The sequence below is a fragment of the Conger conger genome, chromosome 8 (assembly GCF_963514075.1).
Source record: "Conger conger chromosome 8, fConCon1.1, whole genome shotgun sequence".
NCBI lineage: Eukaryota > Metazoa > Chordata > Actinopteri > Anguilliformes > Congridae > Conger > Conger conger.
In genome coordinates this window covers 63,517,745-63,532,744 of record NC_083767.1, presented here as the reverse complement: position 1 = coordinate 63,532,744, position 15,000 = coordinate 63,517,745, and the positions used below count along the sequence as shown (strand labels likewise).

The window sequence follows — 15,000 nt, the reverse complement described above, 5'->3', positions numbered from 1 at the left end:
ATTGTCCTCTCACTGTGGTAGTCCGTGCATTTTGGTTCTGACATGCGTGGGTGTATGTACATGTGCGGATGTGTGTGTGGGAGTGTGTTTATGTGTGTGTGTGTGTGTGTGTGTGTGGGTGTGAGTGTATGAGTTTGAGTGTGTATGTGTGTATGGGCGACATTGGCTCAGGCGGTAAGAGCAGTCGTTTGGCAGTCGGAGGGTTGCCAGTTTGATTCTGCCCTAACCCCTAAATGCTCCTGATGAGCGGGTCGGTGCCTTGCATGGCAGCCAATCGCTGTTGGTGCGTGAATGAATGGGTGAATGAGAAGCATCAATTGTACAGCACTTTGGATAAAGTTTGAGTGTGTTTGTGAGTGTTTGAGAGAGTGTGTGTGTGTGAGTTTGAGTGTGTTTGAGAATATATATATATGTATATATATATATATATATATATATATATATATAGATATAGTATGAGTTTCCATGCGTGTGCAGGCTATAATTTCCAGCAAACAATGGCGTGAGTGTTTCACACTAAACCGCACAAATCTCCTAATCTTCTGCTGTTGCCTGGCAACGCCCACCCAGTAATCTGGTGACCATGATGACTTCTGACCCACATCAATCGTAGCGTGGTTTGACCTCATAAAAATTCCCTACAGCCCTGGCCAAAAAATACATGGAAGGGGTCTTATATGTGCCAATAATGAGCACCTTTATCCCTTTAATTAATGTGTAAGATCAGAAATATGCGATTTGAATCTTCTTAGCTGAACATCCTAATGCTGATGTAACGATCACTGCTTTTAATCGAAAACAATGGAGTTCTGGAACGCTGACTTGGAATGCTTAAAGTAATACCAAAATACTTATCCTTCAAAGGATTATGATGATGTCATAATGGATCCTGACAGCTGATGTGGACCTGGTGATGTCACAGTGGATGCCCATGGCGTTGTAGCAGGGAGACCTTTGTCTCTTGTAGCTGCAGGGTTTTTCCTTGTCCTTTAAAATCAGCAATTCAGACCCATAACACCAGGTTATGGCCAATTGCTATGGTAACAGGATATACCATTTGAAAGCGTTATAACCTATTTTGACATGCCATTGCTTTAGCGACAACAGTTCCTTATTTTTACCTGTTGTGCTTCAGCAAAAATAGATTTTATTCCAAAAAAGGTTGACGTTTTACAACAAAAACATTTTTTTGCAATGCCTATGTTTAAATAGAGGACTTCATTTAATTCTCCTTTGGAGGAGTTCCAAGGAATCTCTCATCTGAATATTTCTGAGGAAGGCAGTGCAATCACCACTGACAGCACAATAGAGGGTATTTTCAGTGATGTGACCTCATTTTATATTGGTGAGCATCTAAATTCATTCTCAAAATATTTTATCATTATTCAGTATGCTTATAAATAAGGAGTCAGCCTGATTTTGAATAATAAATAGCATGTGAAATTATGGAATGTTTGTTGATGGAGGATTGGGTATTTGACAAAAACTTCAATCAATTGGGGTGTCTCGGTGGCGCAGCCTGTAGAGCACTGACCGCATGCTCATTGCGAGCCGCGACGTCGGCGGTTCGAATCCGACCGTCTGACATTTGTCGCGTGTCTTTCCCTCTCTCTCGCTCCCATTCTTCCTGTCTCTCTCTATACTATATACTGTCCAATAAAGCTGAAAAAGGCCTAAAAAAAAAAAACTTCAATCAATGGACCTCAATGAATATACGAGTATACAAGATGTATACTTGTCAACTTGTTGCTGTCTGAGGAGAGCTGCAAGGAGAGGGTGTTTGGGACAGAGAGGGAGTTTGGGACAGAGAGGAGTTTGGGACAGAGAGGAGTTTGGGATAGAGAGGTGTTTGGGATAGAGAGGAGTTTGGGATAGAGAGGTGTTTGGGATAGAGAGGGAGTTTGGGATAGAGAGGAGTTTGGGACAGAGAGGAGTTTGGGACAGAGAGGAGTTTGGGATAGAGAGGTGGGGGAGTGTGCGAAAGCAAGGCTATGGATGATTAATGTCCTGCTACTGGTTTAAATGCCACACTTGTAAGTAAGTCAATAAAACTTAATTGCACTTTTATAAACATGAGGTTACAACGTGATTCACAAAGACAGAAAGAAACAAAAAAAAGTGAATAAGCATAAATCCATGGGAGCAACATAATAGATAATCGACACAAACTCAAATACACTCAACGTGCAAGCAAACACGCTGCACGAGCAGTCCAAACAACAGAGACACACATTCACTCACTCATTACAGATGGATAAGTCACAACACAAATCTGTAGATATACAGTAAATCATCTGTTTGTCTCTCTGGGTCAGGTGTACTGGTAGAAGGGCCATTGCATCTTCATGTTTCATCACAGCCGTTCACTCAGTGTAGTTCTCAGGCATATGTATGTGTTTATGTGTGTCCATGTCTCAGAAATGGCGTGTTTGGGTGTATGTGTGTGTGTGTTAACTGCTTCTCATTGTCTGTCTCCATGTCTCTCTGCACACACACACTGAAGGACAGAGACCTGCGTCCAGAGGAAATTGAAGGTACACTCAGGGTCACTTCTTCCCACCATTTTTGTCTCTCCGACAGCGTGGAGCTCTCTCAGACAGCACAGAGCTCTCCCAGACAGCGTGGAGCTCTCTCAGACAGCATGGAGCTCTCTCAGACAGCACAGTGCTCTCTCCGACAGCGTGGAGCTCTCTCAGACAGCACAGTGCTCTCTCAGACAGCATGGAGCTCTCTCAGACAGTGTGGAGCTCTCTCAGACAGCATGGAGCTCTCTCAGACAGCGTGGAGCTCTCCCAGACAGCATGGAGCTCTCTCAGACAGCATTGAGCTCTCTCAGACAGCATGGAGCTCTCTCAGACAGCACGGTGCTCTCTCAGACAGCACGGTGCTCTCCCAGACAGCATGGAGCTCTCTCAGACAGCACGGTGTTTAGATCCCTAGTGTAGCCACAATAAGATCTGCACAGCCATTGGGCCCTTAGGCAAGGTCCTTAATTGCTCCAGGGGAGGATTGTCTCCTGCTCAGTTTAATCAACTGTACGTCGCTCTCGATAAGAACGTCTGCCAAATGCCAATAATGTAATAATGTAGAACTATAATGATGACAGTAAAGATGTAAAATATGTTTTTTTTCTGTATGTGTTTCTGCGTATGTGTGTGCATGTGCACATGTGTGGGCATATGTGGGTGTGTGCATGTGCATGTACATGTGTGCATGTCTGTGTGTGTATGTGGGGGTGTATGTGTGTGTGTGTGAGTGTGTGTCTCTGTGTGTGCAGAGCTGAAAGAGGCCTTTACAGAGTTTGATAAGGATAAGGACGGCTACATCAGCTGCAAGGACCTGGGGGAGTGCATGAGGGCCATGGGATACATGCCCACTGAGATGGAGCTGATCGAGCTGAGCCAGCAGATCTGTGAGTGCAGAGAATATACCACCCCACATACACACACAATATACCACCCCACATACACAGACAATATACCACATACACGCACAATATACCACCCCACATACACACACAATATACCACATACACGCACAATATACCACCCCACATACACGCACAATATACAACTACACACACACACAGTATCTACCACCAAACACAGACACAACATACAACCCCACATACATGCACAATATACCACCCCACATACACACACAATATACCACCCCACATACACACACAATATACCACATACACGCACAATATACCACATCACATACACACACACCCTATACCACTACACACACAGAGAATATACCACTACACCCACGCACACACACAGAGAATATACCACTACACCCACGCACACACACAGTATATACTACTGCACACACACCATATACCACTACACCCACGCACACACACAGTATATACTACTGCACACACACCATATACCACTACACCCACGCACACACACAGTATATACTACTGCACACACACCATATACCACTACACCCACGCACACACACAGTATATACTACTGCACACACACCATATACCACTACACCCACGCACACACACAGTATATACTACTGCACACACACCATATACCACTACACGGACACCACTGACCTGACTACCACTGAACACTAGGGGTGTGAACGGTTAGACGGTTGACCGAAACGGATTTGTAAACGGTTACAAAATTGCTAACCGATAACCACAACCAGATAAAAAAAAAAAATTCTGAAGCTGAAATGGTAAGCTCATTTTTAAATAAATTCACGTTCACCGCCAGGCATATGATTGCGGTTTACATTCTACATTAGCAATCGACAAACAAAATTTGTTACATTTCAGTGGGTTTAAATGCAAACGCCACAGTGAATTTAATGCTACAGTATTAGAGTTATCAAATAATTTCTGTAGCTGCTGGTTTACTTATGGCCTATTGTAATTTATGTCGTTTCTTAAGGTTCACAGAAGACCCATGTTTATTCGTTGACACGCAAATTCAAACTACGGGCAAACTGAACTTCGCTTTCTATGATGCGGTATCTACATATAAAAAAAGCAATACATTTTCATTAGGCTATTTATCCATCGGATATTGAAAGCGACAATTCCCTGCTTTCAGCGAATGGACCACGTTAATCTCACCACCATGATTGTCCCGCGCCATATAAAATGCATTGGCAAAGTTTACTGATACATAAAAATATATTAACATCCCTACTGAATGCACAATATACCACACCACACACACAAAGCATATACCACTACACACACGCACACACACACACACACACACACACACAATATACAGTGCATCCGGAAAGTATTCACAGCGCTTCACTTTTCCCACATTTTGTTATGTTACAGCCTTATTCCAAAATGGAATAAATTCTTTTTTTTCCTCAAAATTCTACACACAACACCCCATAATGACAACATGAAAGAAGTTTTGAACTTTTTGCAAATTTATTAAAAATAAAAAACTAAGAAATCACATGTACATAAGTATTCACAGCCTTTGCTCAATACTTTGTTGATGCACCTTTGTCAGCAATTACAGCCTCAAGTCTTTTTGAATATGATGCCACAAGCTTGGCACACCTATCTTTGGGCAGTTTCGCCCATTCCTCTTTGCAGCACCTCTCAAGCTCCATCAGGTTGGATGGGGAGCGTCGGTGCACAGCCATTTTCAGATCTCTCCAGAGATGTTCAATCGGATTCAAGTCTGGGCTCTGGCTGGGCCACTCAAGGACATTAACAGAGTTGTCCTGAAGCCGCTCCTTTGATATCTTGGCTGTGTGCTTAGGGTCGTTGTCCTGCTGAAAGATGAACCGTCGCCCCAGTCTGAGATCAAGAGCGCTCTGGAGCAGGTTTTCATCCAGGATGTCTCTGTACATTGTTGCATTCATCTTTCCCTCAATCCTGACTAGTCTCCCAGTTCCTGCCTCTGAAAAACATCCCCACAGCATGATGCTGCCACCACCATGCTTCACTGTAGGGATGGTATTGGCCAGGTGATGAGCGGTGCCTGGTTTCCTCCAAACATGACGCCTGGCATTCACGCCAAAGAGTTCAATCTTCAGTTCATCAGACCAGAGAATTTTGTTTCTCATGGTCTGAGAGTCCTTCAGGTGCCTTTTGGCAAACTCCAGGCAGGCTGCCATGTGCCTTTTACTAAGGAGTGGCTTCCGTCTGGCCACTCTACCATACAGGCCTGATTGGTGGATTGCTGCAGAGATGGTTGTCCTTCTGGAAGGTTCTCCTCTCTCCACAGAGGAACGCTGGAGCTCTGACAGAGTGACCATCGGGTTCTTGGTCACCTCCCTGACTAAGGCCCTTCTCCCCCGATTGCTCAGTTTAGACTGGCAGCCAGCTCTAGGAAGAGTCCTGGTGGTTCCGAACTTCTTCCATTTACGGATGATGGAGGCCACAGTGCTCATTGGGACCTTCAAAGCAGCAGAAATTTTTCTGTACCCATCCCCAGATTTGTGCCTCGAGACAATCCTGTCTACAGACAATTCCTTTGACTTCATGCTTGGTTTGTGCTCCGACATGCACTGTCAACTGTGGGACCTTATAGAGACAGGTATGTGCCTTTCCAAATCATGTCCAATCAACTGAATTTACCACAGGTGGACTCCAATTAAGCTGTAGAAACATCTCAAGGTTGATCAGTGGAAACAGGATGCACCTGAGCTTTGTGGCAAAGGCTGTGAATACTTATGTACATGTGATTTCTTAGTTTTTTTATTTTTAATAAATTTGCAAAAAGTTCAAAAAAACTTATTTCATGTTGTCATTATGGGGTGTTGTGTGTAGAATTTTGAGGAAAAAAATGAATTTATTCCATTTTGGAATAAGGCTGTAACATAACAAAATACAAAATGTGGGAAAAGTGAAGCGCTGTGAATACTTTCCGGATGCACTGTACAACTGCACACACACACACACACACACACACACACACACACACACACACACACACACACACACACACACACACACACACACACACACAGAGTTTATATACCACTGAACACACACAGTATATACCACTGCGCAAATGCACAGCATACAGTCCCCTCAAAAAGTATTGGAATAGCAAGGTCAATTCCTTTGTTTTTGCTATACACTGAAGGCAATTGAGTTTGAGGTCAAAAGATGTACATGAGATGACAGATCTGAATTTCTAAGTAGTTTTACCTATATTTACATATAGGTGTAAATACTAGGAAATAAAAGCAGAAATTCGGAACTCTTGTTTCATGTTCATCTTTTTATCTCATCCCCAAATGTATTCAGTGAAAAAAAAAGAAAGAATAGTCCTTGCTGCTCCAACATACAGTATATACCACTTACTTTATATACACAAGACATACCACTGCACACACACACACACACACACTATATACCACTGCACACACACACACACACACACACACACACTATATACCACTGCACACACACACACACACACACACACACACACACACACACACACTATATACCACTGCACACACACACACTATTTACCACTGCACACACACACACACACACACACACACTATATACCACTGCACACACACACACACACACACACACACACACACACACACTATATACCACTGCACACACACACACACACTATATACCACTGCACACACACACACACACACACACACACACACACACACACTATATACCACTGCACACACACACACACACACACACACACACACACACTATATACCACTGCACACACACACACACACACACACACTATATACCACTGCACACACACACACATACACACACTATATACCACTGCGCACACACACACACACACACACACACACTATATACCACTGCACACACACACACACACACACACACACACACACACACACTATATACCACTGCACACACACACACACACTATATACCACTGCACACACACACACATACACACACTATATACCACTGCGCACACACACACACACACACACACACACACACACACACACACACTATATACCACTGCACACACACACACACACACACACACTATATGCCACTGCACACACACACACACACACACACACACACACACTATATACCACTGCACACACACACTATATGCCACTGCACACACACACACACTATATGCCACTGCACACACACACTATATACCACTGCACACACACACACACTATATGCCACTGCACACACACACACACACACACACTATATACCACTGCACACACACACTATATGCCACTGCACACACACACACTATATATATTTACATTTTAGATTTTAGTCATTTGGCAGACGCTTTTAATCCAAAGCGACTTACAAGTGCATAGGTTCTTCCAAAAGTTAAAGCGTCACATCCATAACTAGGAAAATACACATGAAATGCTGTTCTAAACATATAGTCATCATATATATATTTGTTTATATTTTTTGCACATGCACAGTATGTACACAATACCACTGCACACTCACCACAAATATCAGTGCATACATTTTGTCAAGTTGTCTCGATGTATCAAATGGTGTGGATGAGTATGGTGAGTTCAATGACCAGTAAAATTGTTACACTTGTGTTTCCTGAAGGACAAATGTCGATTGAACACCTGCCTGTGAATTACTGATTGTAATTAGTCCTCCCGTCCTGCAGGTGGAGGAAAAGTGGACTTTGAGGACTTTGTGGATCTAATGGGGCCCAAGATGCTGGCAGAGACTGCAGACATGATCGGAGTGAAAGAGCTGAGGGAGGCCTTCAGGGAGGCGAGTCCAGCCCCCCCTCGCACCACGCCCCCCCTCGCACCACTCTCTCTGCGAGTCCACGCCCTCTCCCCGGGTTTACGATCTAGAATGGCCTCAACATATTCGCAAAGTCCTTCACCTCCTGTGGTCAGCTCTCTGTGATAACATTTAGCAACGAAATCCAAGAATTATGCAAATCATACATCATGTCACATGGGGAATCATTTTACAAACATCTTGGGAAAATAGACCCTAATTATACATACTTCTACCAAAATTACACTTGGATAAGTTGTATCAGTATGGAAGATGAATATGATATGAAAAGCTCAAGAACACAGAAAATATGCATGTGCCCTTTAACACATGAGTGCTTTAACACATGCACATGAGTGCTTTAACACACGAGTGCTTTAACACATGCACATGAGTGCTTTAACACAAGAGTGCTTTAACACATGCACATGAGTGCGTTAATATACGCACGAGTGCTTTAACACATGCACATGAGTGCTTTAACACATGCACATGAGTGCTTTAACACATGCACATGAGTGCTTTAACACATGCACATGAGTGCTTTAACACATGCACATGAGTGCTTTAACACATGCACTTGAGTGCTTTAATATATGCACATGAGTGCTTTAACACATGCACATGAATGCTTTAATATTTGCACATGAGTGCTTTAACACATGCACATGAAATAAGAACATAAGAAAAGTGATGACAAGGACAGGCCATTCGGCCCAACTGGCTTGTCATAAAAATAAAAAAATGTAATCAGTGCACACAAGAAATAAGGAAAACAGTGAATCACACGGAACACCAAACAATCAAAGTGTCCCGAAGCACTCATTGTCAGTCCTACAGTAGACAGACATACTCTAAAGAATGCTCTCAGACGGTGTTTCCTAGAGCTAAACAGTGTGTGGTTTAATGACTGGTTTTCTTTTGGAAGATGATCATTTAGATTTTTGTTGAATTTGCTGTCAGGGCCTAGTTCTGACAGGAGCTGCAGATTGTTCCAGTAACACCGCAAACTCATTTATATTAATGTCCAACAGGTAGGACTCCTCAAAAGTAGGACTTGTATATATATCCCTCCCTCGCTCGCTCTCTCTCTCTCTCTCTCTCTCTCTCTCTCTCTCTCTCAGTTTGACTCTGACGGCGATGGGCAGATCAGCCTGGCTGAGTTAATCTCTCTCTCTTTCTCTCTCTCTCTCTCTCTCTCTCTCTCTCTCAGTTTGACTCTGACGGCGATGGGCAGATCAGCCTGGCTGAGTTAATCTCTCTCTCTTTCTCTCTCTCTCTCAGTTTGACTCTAACGGTGATGGGCAGATCAGCCTGGCTGAGCTGCGGGAGGCGATGAGGAAGCTGATGGGGGAGCAGCTGAACCCGCGGGAGATCGACGAGATCCTGAGAGACGTGGACCTGAATGGAGATGGGCTGGTGGACTTTGAGGGTGAGCGAGGGAGCAAGGGAGGGGGAGAGGGAGAGGGGGAGGGAGAGAGAGAGAGAGAGGGGGAGGGAGAGGGAGCAAGGGAGGGGGAGAGGGAGAGGGAGAGGGAGAGGGAGAGGGAGAGAGGGAGCAAGGGAGGGGGAGAGAGAGAGGGGGAGGGAGAGGGAGAGAGGGAGGGGGAGAGGGAGAGGGAGCAAGGGAGGGGGAGAGAGAGAGGGGGAGGGAGAGAGAGAGGGGGAGGGAGAGGGAGAGGGGGAGGGAGAGGGAGAGAGAGAGGGGGAGGGAGAGGGAGCAAGGGAGGGGGAGGGGGAGGGGGAGAGGGAGAGGGAGAGGGAGAGGGAGAGAGGGAGCAAGGGAGGGGGAGAGAGAGAGGGGGAGGGAGAGGGAGGGAGAGGAGAGGGGGGGAGAGGGAGAGGGAGCAAGGGAGGGGGAGAGAGAGAGGGGGAGGGAGAGAGAGAGGGGGAGGGAGAGGGAGAGGGGGAGGGAGAGGGAGAGAGAGAGGGGGAGGGAGAGGGAGGGGGAGGGAGAGGGAGAGAGAGAGGGGGAGGGAGAGGGAGAGGGAGAGAGAGAGGGGGAGGGAGAGGGAGAGGGAGAGGGAGAGGGAGAGAGAGAGGGGGAGGGAGAGGGAGAGAGGGAGGGGGAGAGGGAGAGGGAGCAAGGGAGGGGGAGAGGGAGAGGGAGCAAGGGAGGGGGGGAGGGAGAGGGAGCAAGGGAGGGGGAGAGGGAGAGGGGGAGGGAGAGAGAGAGAGAGAGGGGGAGGGAGAGGGAGAGAGGGAGGGGGAGGGAGAGGGAGAGAGAGAGGGGGAGGGAGAGGGAGAGGGAGAGAGAGAGGGGGAGGGAGAGGGAGAGGGAGAGAGAGAGGGGGAGGGAGAGGGAGAGAGGGAGGGGGAGAGGGAGAGGGAGCAAGGGAGGGGGAGAGGGAGAGGGGGAGGGGGAGGGAGAGGGGGAGGGAGAGGGAGAGAGGGAGGGGGAGGGAGAGGGGGAGGGAGAGGCAGCAGGAGATGATGTATAGGGTTCGTTCCAATCATTTATCGTTCACCTCCTTCTTCCTTTCCTAGCATCTTTTCCTGGCTCCTAGTTCCATCCATCATGGGAGGCAGGAAAGATGAGGCAGGAAAGATGAATTAGCGAGAAAAGGTGAATTAGGCAAATGGAATATGTCACACGTTTCAAAGGATGAGCTCATGTTTTCTTGCTCAAGAAATCTTTGGGAGCCTCCTAGCTCCTGGCTCATAGCTCCTGGCTTCTAGCTCCCTGAAGGAACATTGAATGGATTTGAATTTCCTTAAAGATGGCAGAGCTCAATCGATGATCAGGCAAGGCAAGGAAAAAGGAGTAAGCAGGTGAAAAATAAGAGATTGGAGTGAGCCCATAGACCCTGATGCATAGACCCTGCGACATTGGCAAAGGCGGTAAGCGATGCCGTCAGGTTGTCGGAGGGTTGCCGGTTCGATTCCCGCCCAGGGTGTGTCAAAGTATCCCTGAGCAAGACACCTCACCCCCAAATGCTCATGATGAGCTGCATGGCAGCCAACTGCTCTTGGTGTGTGAGTGTGTGTGAATGGGTGAATGAGAAACATCAATTGTACAGCGTATTTGATAGAGGAGCTATATAAATGCCAGCCATTTACCCTGTTTTATTAACCAAGATCTGTTTAATAAAATAATAATTGCCCATTTTATTCTTGTCTCATACCACTGTTTGTTATTAATACTCCATAGTCTCTTCTATCTTGCTTTCTTTTCTTTCATTTCTTGTAAAAACTTGAAATGTTTGGATTATTCATGAACTATATTTCTCCACAATCCATTATTTTCTCCCAATTCTGAGTAGTCCTCCATCTCTGATTGTCCATCTCTGATTGTCCCTCTCTGATTGTCCCTCTCTGATTGTCCATCTCTGATTGTCCATCTCTGATTGTCCCTCTCTGATTGTCCATCTCTGATTGTCCCTCTCTGATTGTCCATCTCTGATTGTCCCTCTCTGATTGTCCCTCTCTGATTGTCCATCTCTGATTGTCCCTGCCCCTCTGACTGACTCTGTGTTTGTCACTCCACAGAGTTCGTCAGAATGATGTCCCGCTGACAGCTCAGCCCGGAGAGGGAGGGAGAGGGGGAGGAGGGGGAGGGAGGGAGAGGGGGAGGAGAGAGAGGAGTGAGAGAGGGAGGGAGAGAGGGATATTCTTGGTGCTGCTGGGGGGTTATTCTTTTGTGCATACAAAATAGATTTGTTTTTTTACATTCTTTTTGTCATTCTTCGTGAATTCTAAAACTTTAAATTAACATGTAAATATTTATAATATAATTAATAACCCTCTACTACAGAAATCCTCAATCTTACCAAGAAAGGGTTGGTGTGGGTAAGGCTTTCATTCCAACCAAGCAGCTACACACCTGATTCTACTAACCGAGGTCCTTATCAGACACCGTAATGATTAACTAGTGGAATTAGGTGTGTAGCTGCTTGGTTGCATGAAAGCCTGAAATATTTCTGTTCTATTATTTGTTCAGTTAAACTGGTCATTAGGTCTCAGCAACCTACATAAGTATAACTATTCTGATCTTGGAAAACCAGCCTTTAGTTTTTATGCGCCAATCACATGGAATTGTCTTCAACACATCCTCAAGAGTGAGACTCTCGCTAACTTTGGACAAACCACTTCACTTCAGTGTGTATTGTTCTCTTGGTTTGTTTCACGCTGCTTATATTCCTGTTTATCTTCAGATCTCAACATCATTGCAAATGAGGGAACCCTCAATGAGGCTTAAATAAAAGTTTGAAATGAGATAAAATACTGTGTGTCTATTAAAGCCTATTAAACTCAATGCAAGCTGACTTCCGTGTTTACGTTATTGATTGATTGGTTATTGATTGATTGGTTATTAATTGATTGGTCATTAATTTTTCATTGTCATGATGAATCAAAAATAGTTAAACAATAGTTTTAAAGGGGAAATAGGTAAGATTTCTGTGTTAAAACATTGTTACAAGAACATTGTAAATCCCTTCCTATCATTGACCCACCCTCTGCCTGTGTTTATAGTCCATAAATTCTGGTTTCAAAATATACAGTTGACGGGCCGTAACTCTGTAACAAAACATTGCACAACTGTACAATAATACAAGCTCATTGGTTAAAAAATTCTAATTGCCACAGCCAATGGTGTGGGGGTTTATTTGTGTGTAGCTGCCCAAATTGCACTCCACACAGGCTATCACTGAAACTCTGTATACTGTTGCTTATTATCCAAGCGGAGACTACATATCTAGTTCTAAAACAAAACCAGTTTGCTATCGGTAGCAACAAGCAAATTAGCCAAAGTTAGCTCAACGAATTTTCAAATATGAACATAGTAGTGAACGTTGTGAGTGTTGTTGCACACACGTTGTGAGTGTTGTTGCACACACGTTGTGAGTGTTGTTGCACACACGTTGTGTCTCAGGTGGATATTTGTAAATTCGGCAAGCTAAGTCAAAGCTCATTTGCGTGTTGCTAAATTTATCATACATTCCACGCCACTTAACTTCAGACATCTTGTGGCCATTTACTACTCAGTGCATTCTGGGAAGGCCTTTTCTGTTCATGTGAGAAAAGCACACGTGGGATGCAATATAATGCCTTCGTGCTTTTGCTGTGGGTGACCCGGTCTCTTTTCATCTTCTCCCGTCCGTTGGCCAACTTTGTGTATTTCAAATACTGGGGAAAAGGCTTGCCTTCAGAGTCCTGCGGCTGTTTTTGTTTGGTCTGTGTCTGCTGTGGTGGCTACATTTCTGACACTGTCGGTCAATCTACCTGGCCACAATCCCGGATCATCAGATCATCATCATTATCATCATCATCATCAGCTAGCGCTAGCTAATGTTAGCTCTGTGCCACTTACTAGCTAGCCAGTGTGCAGGCAAGGCAAACCTGCTCCACACACGCGCAGCATTGCGTAGCTTGCTAGCAACGAAATTGGACTTAATTCACCTTTATTAGTGAAAAACTGTGTTAGCACCTGTCTGCCCTTTTTTTCCCAACCACCGTCAGAGGTCCCACACCCGATAGACCGGCCTATCAGAGAGGCCACACCCGATAGACCGGCCTATCAGAGAGGCCACACCTGATAGCCCCAGGCAATACCTGTCCTGACAGAAGTAGAAACCCAGCTTGATCTTAAAACCCACGCCTCCATCGACCATAAGAGCCACGCCCCATTACCCCACACTGGGGCCGGATTCAAACCCAAACTGTATGCTTTCTTCTTGACGTTCCCTTCCCTTGCTTCAAGGGGGGGATCCCCAAAATGCCAGCATGAAATACAGAGGCCACGCCAAGTGGGGTTCAGGTCCCAATTATGAACTTGTAAGTCGCTTTGGATTAAAAGCGTCTGCCAAATGACTAAAATGTAAAATGTAAATGTAAATGGAGGGAGCAATCATACCGCCTTGCCCATCCCAAAAGTGCCCATCCCATAATTCCATGTGTGGAGAAGAGAGGAATGAATCAGTGAGCTTTCAAAAGAGTTTTGGGAATAATTTTTGGAGTGGGTTGTGAGGGATGGAAGAGGGGATTAACAGCATTAAGCATTATTATTGGCTGCATGTTTTTGAGTGAGGTTTTTCAAATCCTCACTAATGTTTCATAAGACTGATTTCTGTGTTTATTAGTATCAATCAAAATAATCTTGGGTGGCTGTTATGAATTATTCAGCAACATTCCAAAGTCAGAAATCAACAGAAAAATACATTTTCCCTACAGTGCAGACTCCAACATGCCTCAAGGAAGCACCAAAACCCGTTTGGCGTCTTCAAAACTCAAGCAGCCAATAGAAAGTCAAGTGGTGATGTGTGGTAAAGTCACTTTACAAAATTGTTTCTACGGTCTATGATCACACCTGCCACCACTTACAGCTCATCAGCACTGTCTCTGACCAGAAGAAAATGGAGTAAGTATTGATTAATATTGATTATAGGAATGCATGACTATTGTGAGGAGCAGACTGTACCATGAGCATATGTACGTGATGTACAGGTACTTATAGCAAATGGTTAGCATTTCTATAACCTTTATCCAAAGCACGGTACAATTTACACTTCTCATTCACCCATTCATACACACAAGCACAGTGTGCTATACAAGGCATCATGTTTAGGTTTGCACAGGTTTAATGTAATAGACGAAGGCAGCGTAGCAGGATGGGGAAGTGACCAGTCTTGTAACAATGATGTGATTGTGGGGTTGATTTCTAGGCTTATGCCCGCTAATTAATTTGGTTCATTGCTGTAATGGTTTGGGAGGGGAAGCCTTCAGCTTCGCGG

The 15,000-nt window shown here is 44.9% G+C and overlaps 1 protein-coding gene across 1 annotated transcript in view; it reads left to right on the top strand.

Annotated features, from left to right (window-relative positions):
* Positions 1–11,784, top strand: part of LOC133135536 (calcium-binding protein 2-like) — a 15,799-nt gene extending 4,015 nt beyond the window's left edge. Inside the window, exons 2-6 of the mRNA XM_061252609.1 lie at positions 2,504–2,534; positions 3,278–3,412; positions 8,145–8,254; positions 9,554–9,701; positions 11,759–11,784. Coding sequence (XP_061108593.1) covers positions 2,504–2,534; positions 3,278–3,412; positions 8,145–8,254; positions 9,554–9,701; positions 11,759–11,784 — 450 coding nt within the window. The remainder of the gene's footprint in view (positions 1–2,503; positions 2,535–3,277; positions 3,413–8,144; positions 8,255–9,553; positions 9,702–11,758) is intronic.
* The last annotated feature ends 3,216 nt before the right edge of the window (positions 11,785–15,000 follow it).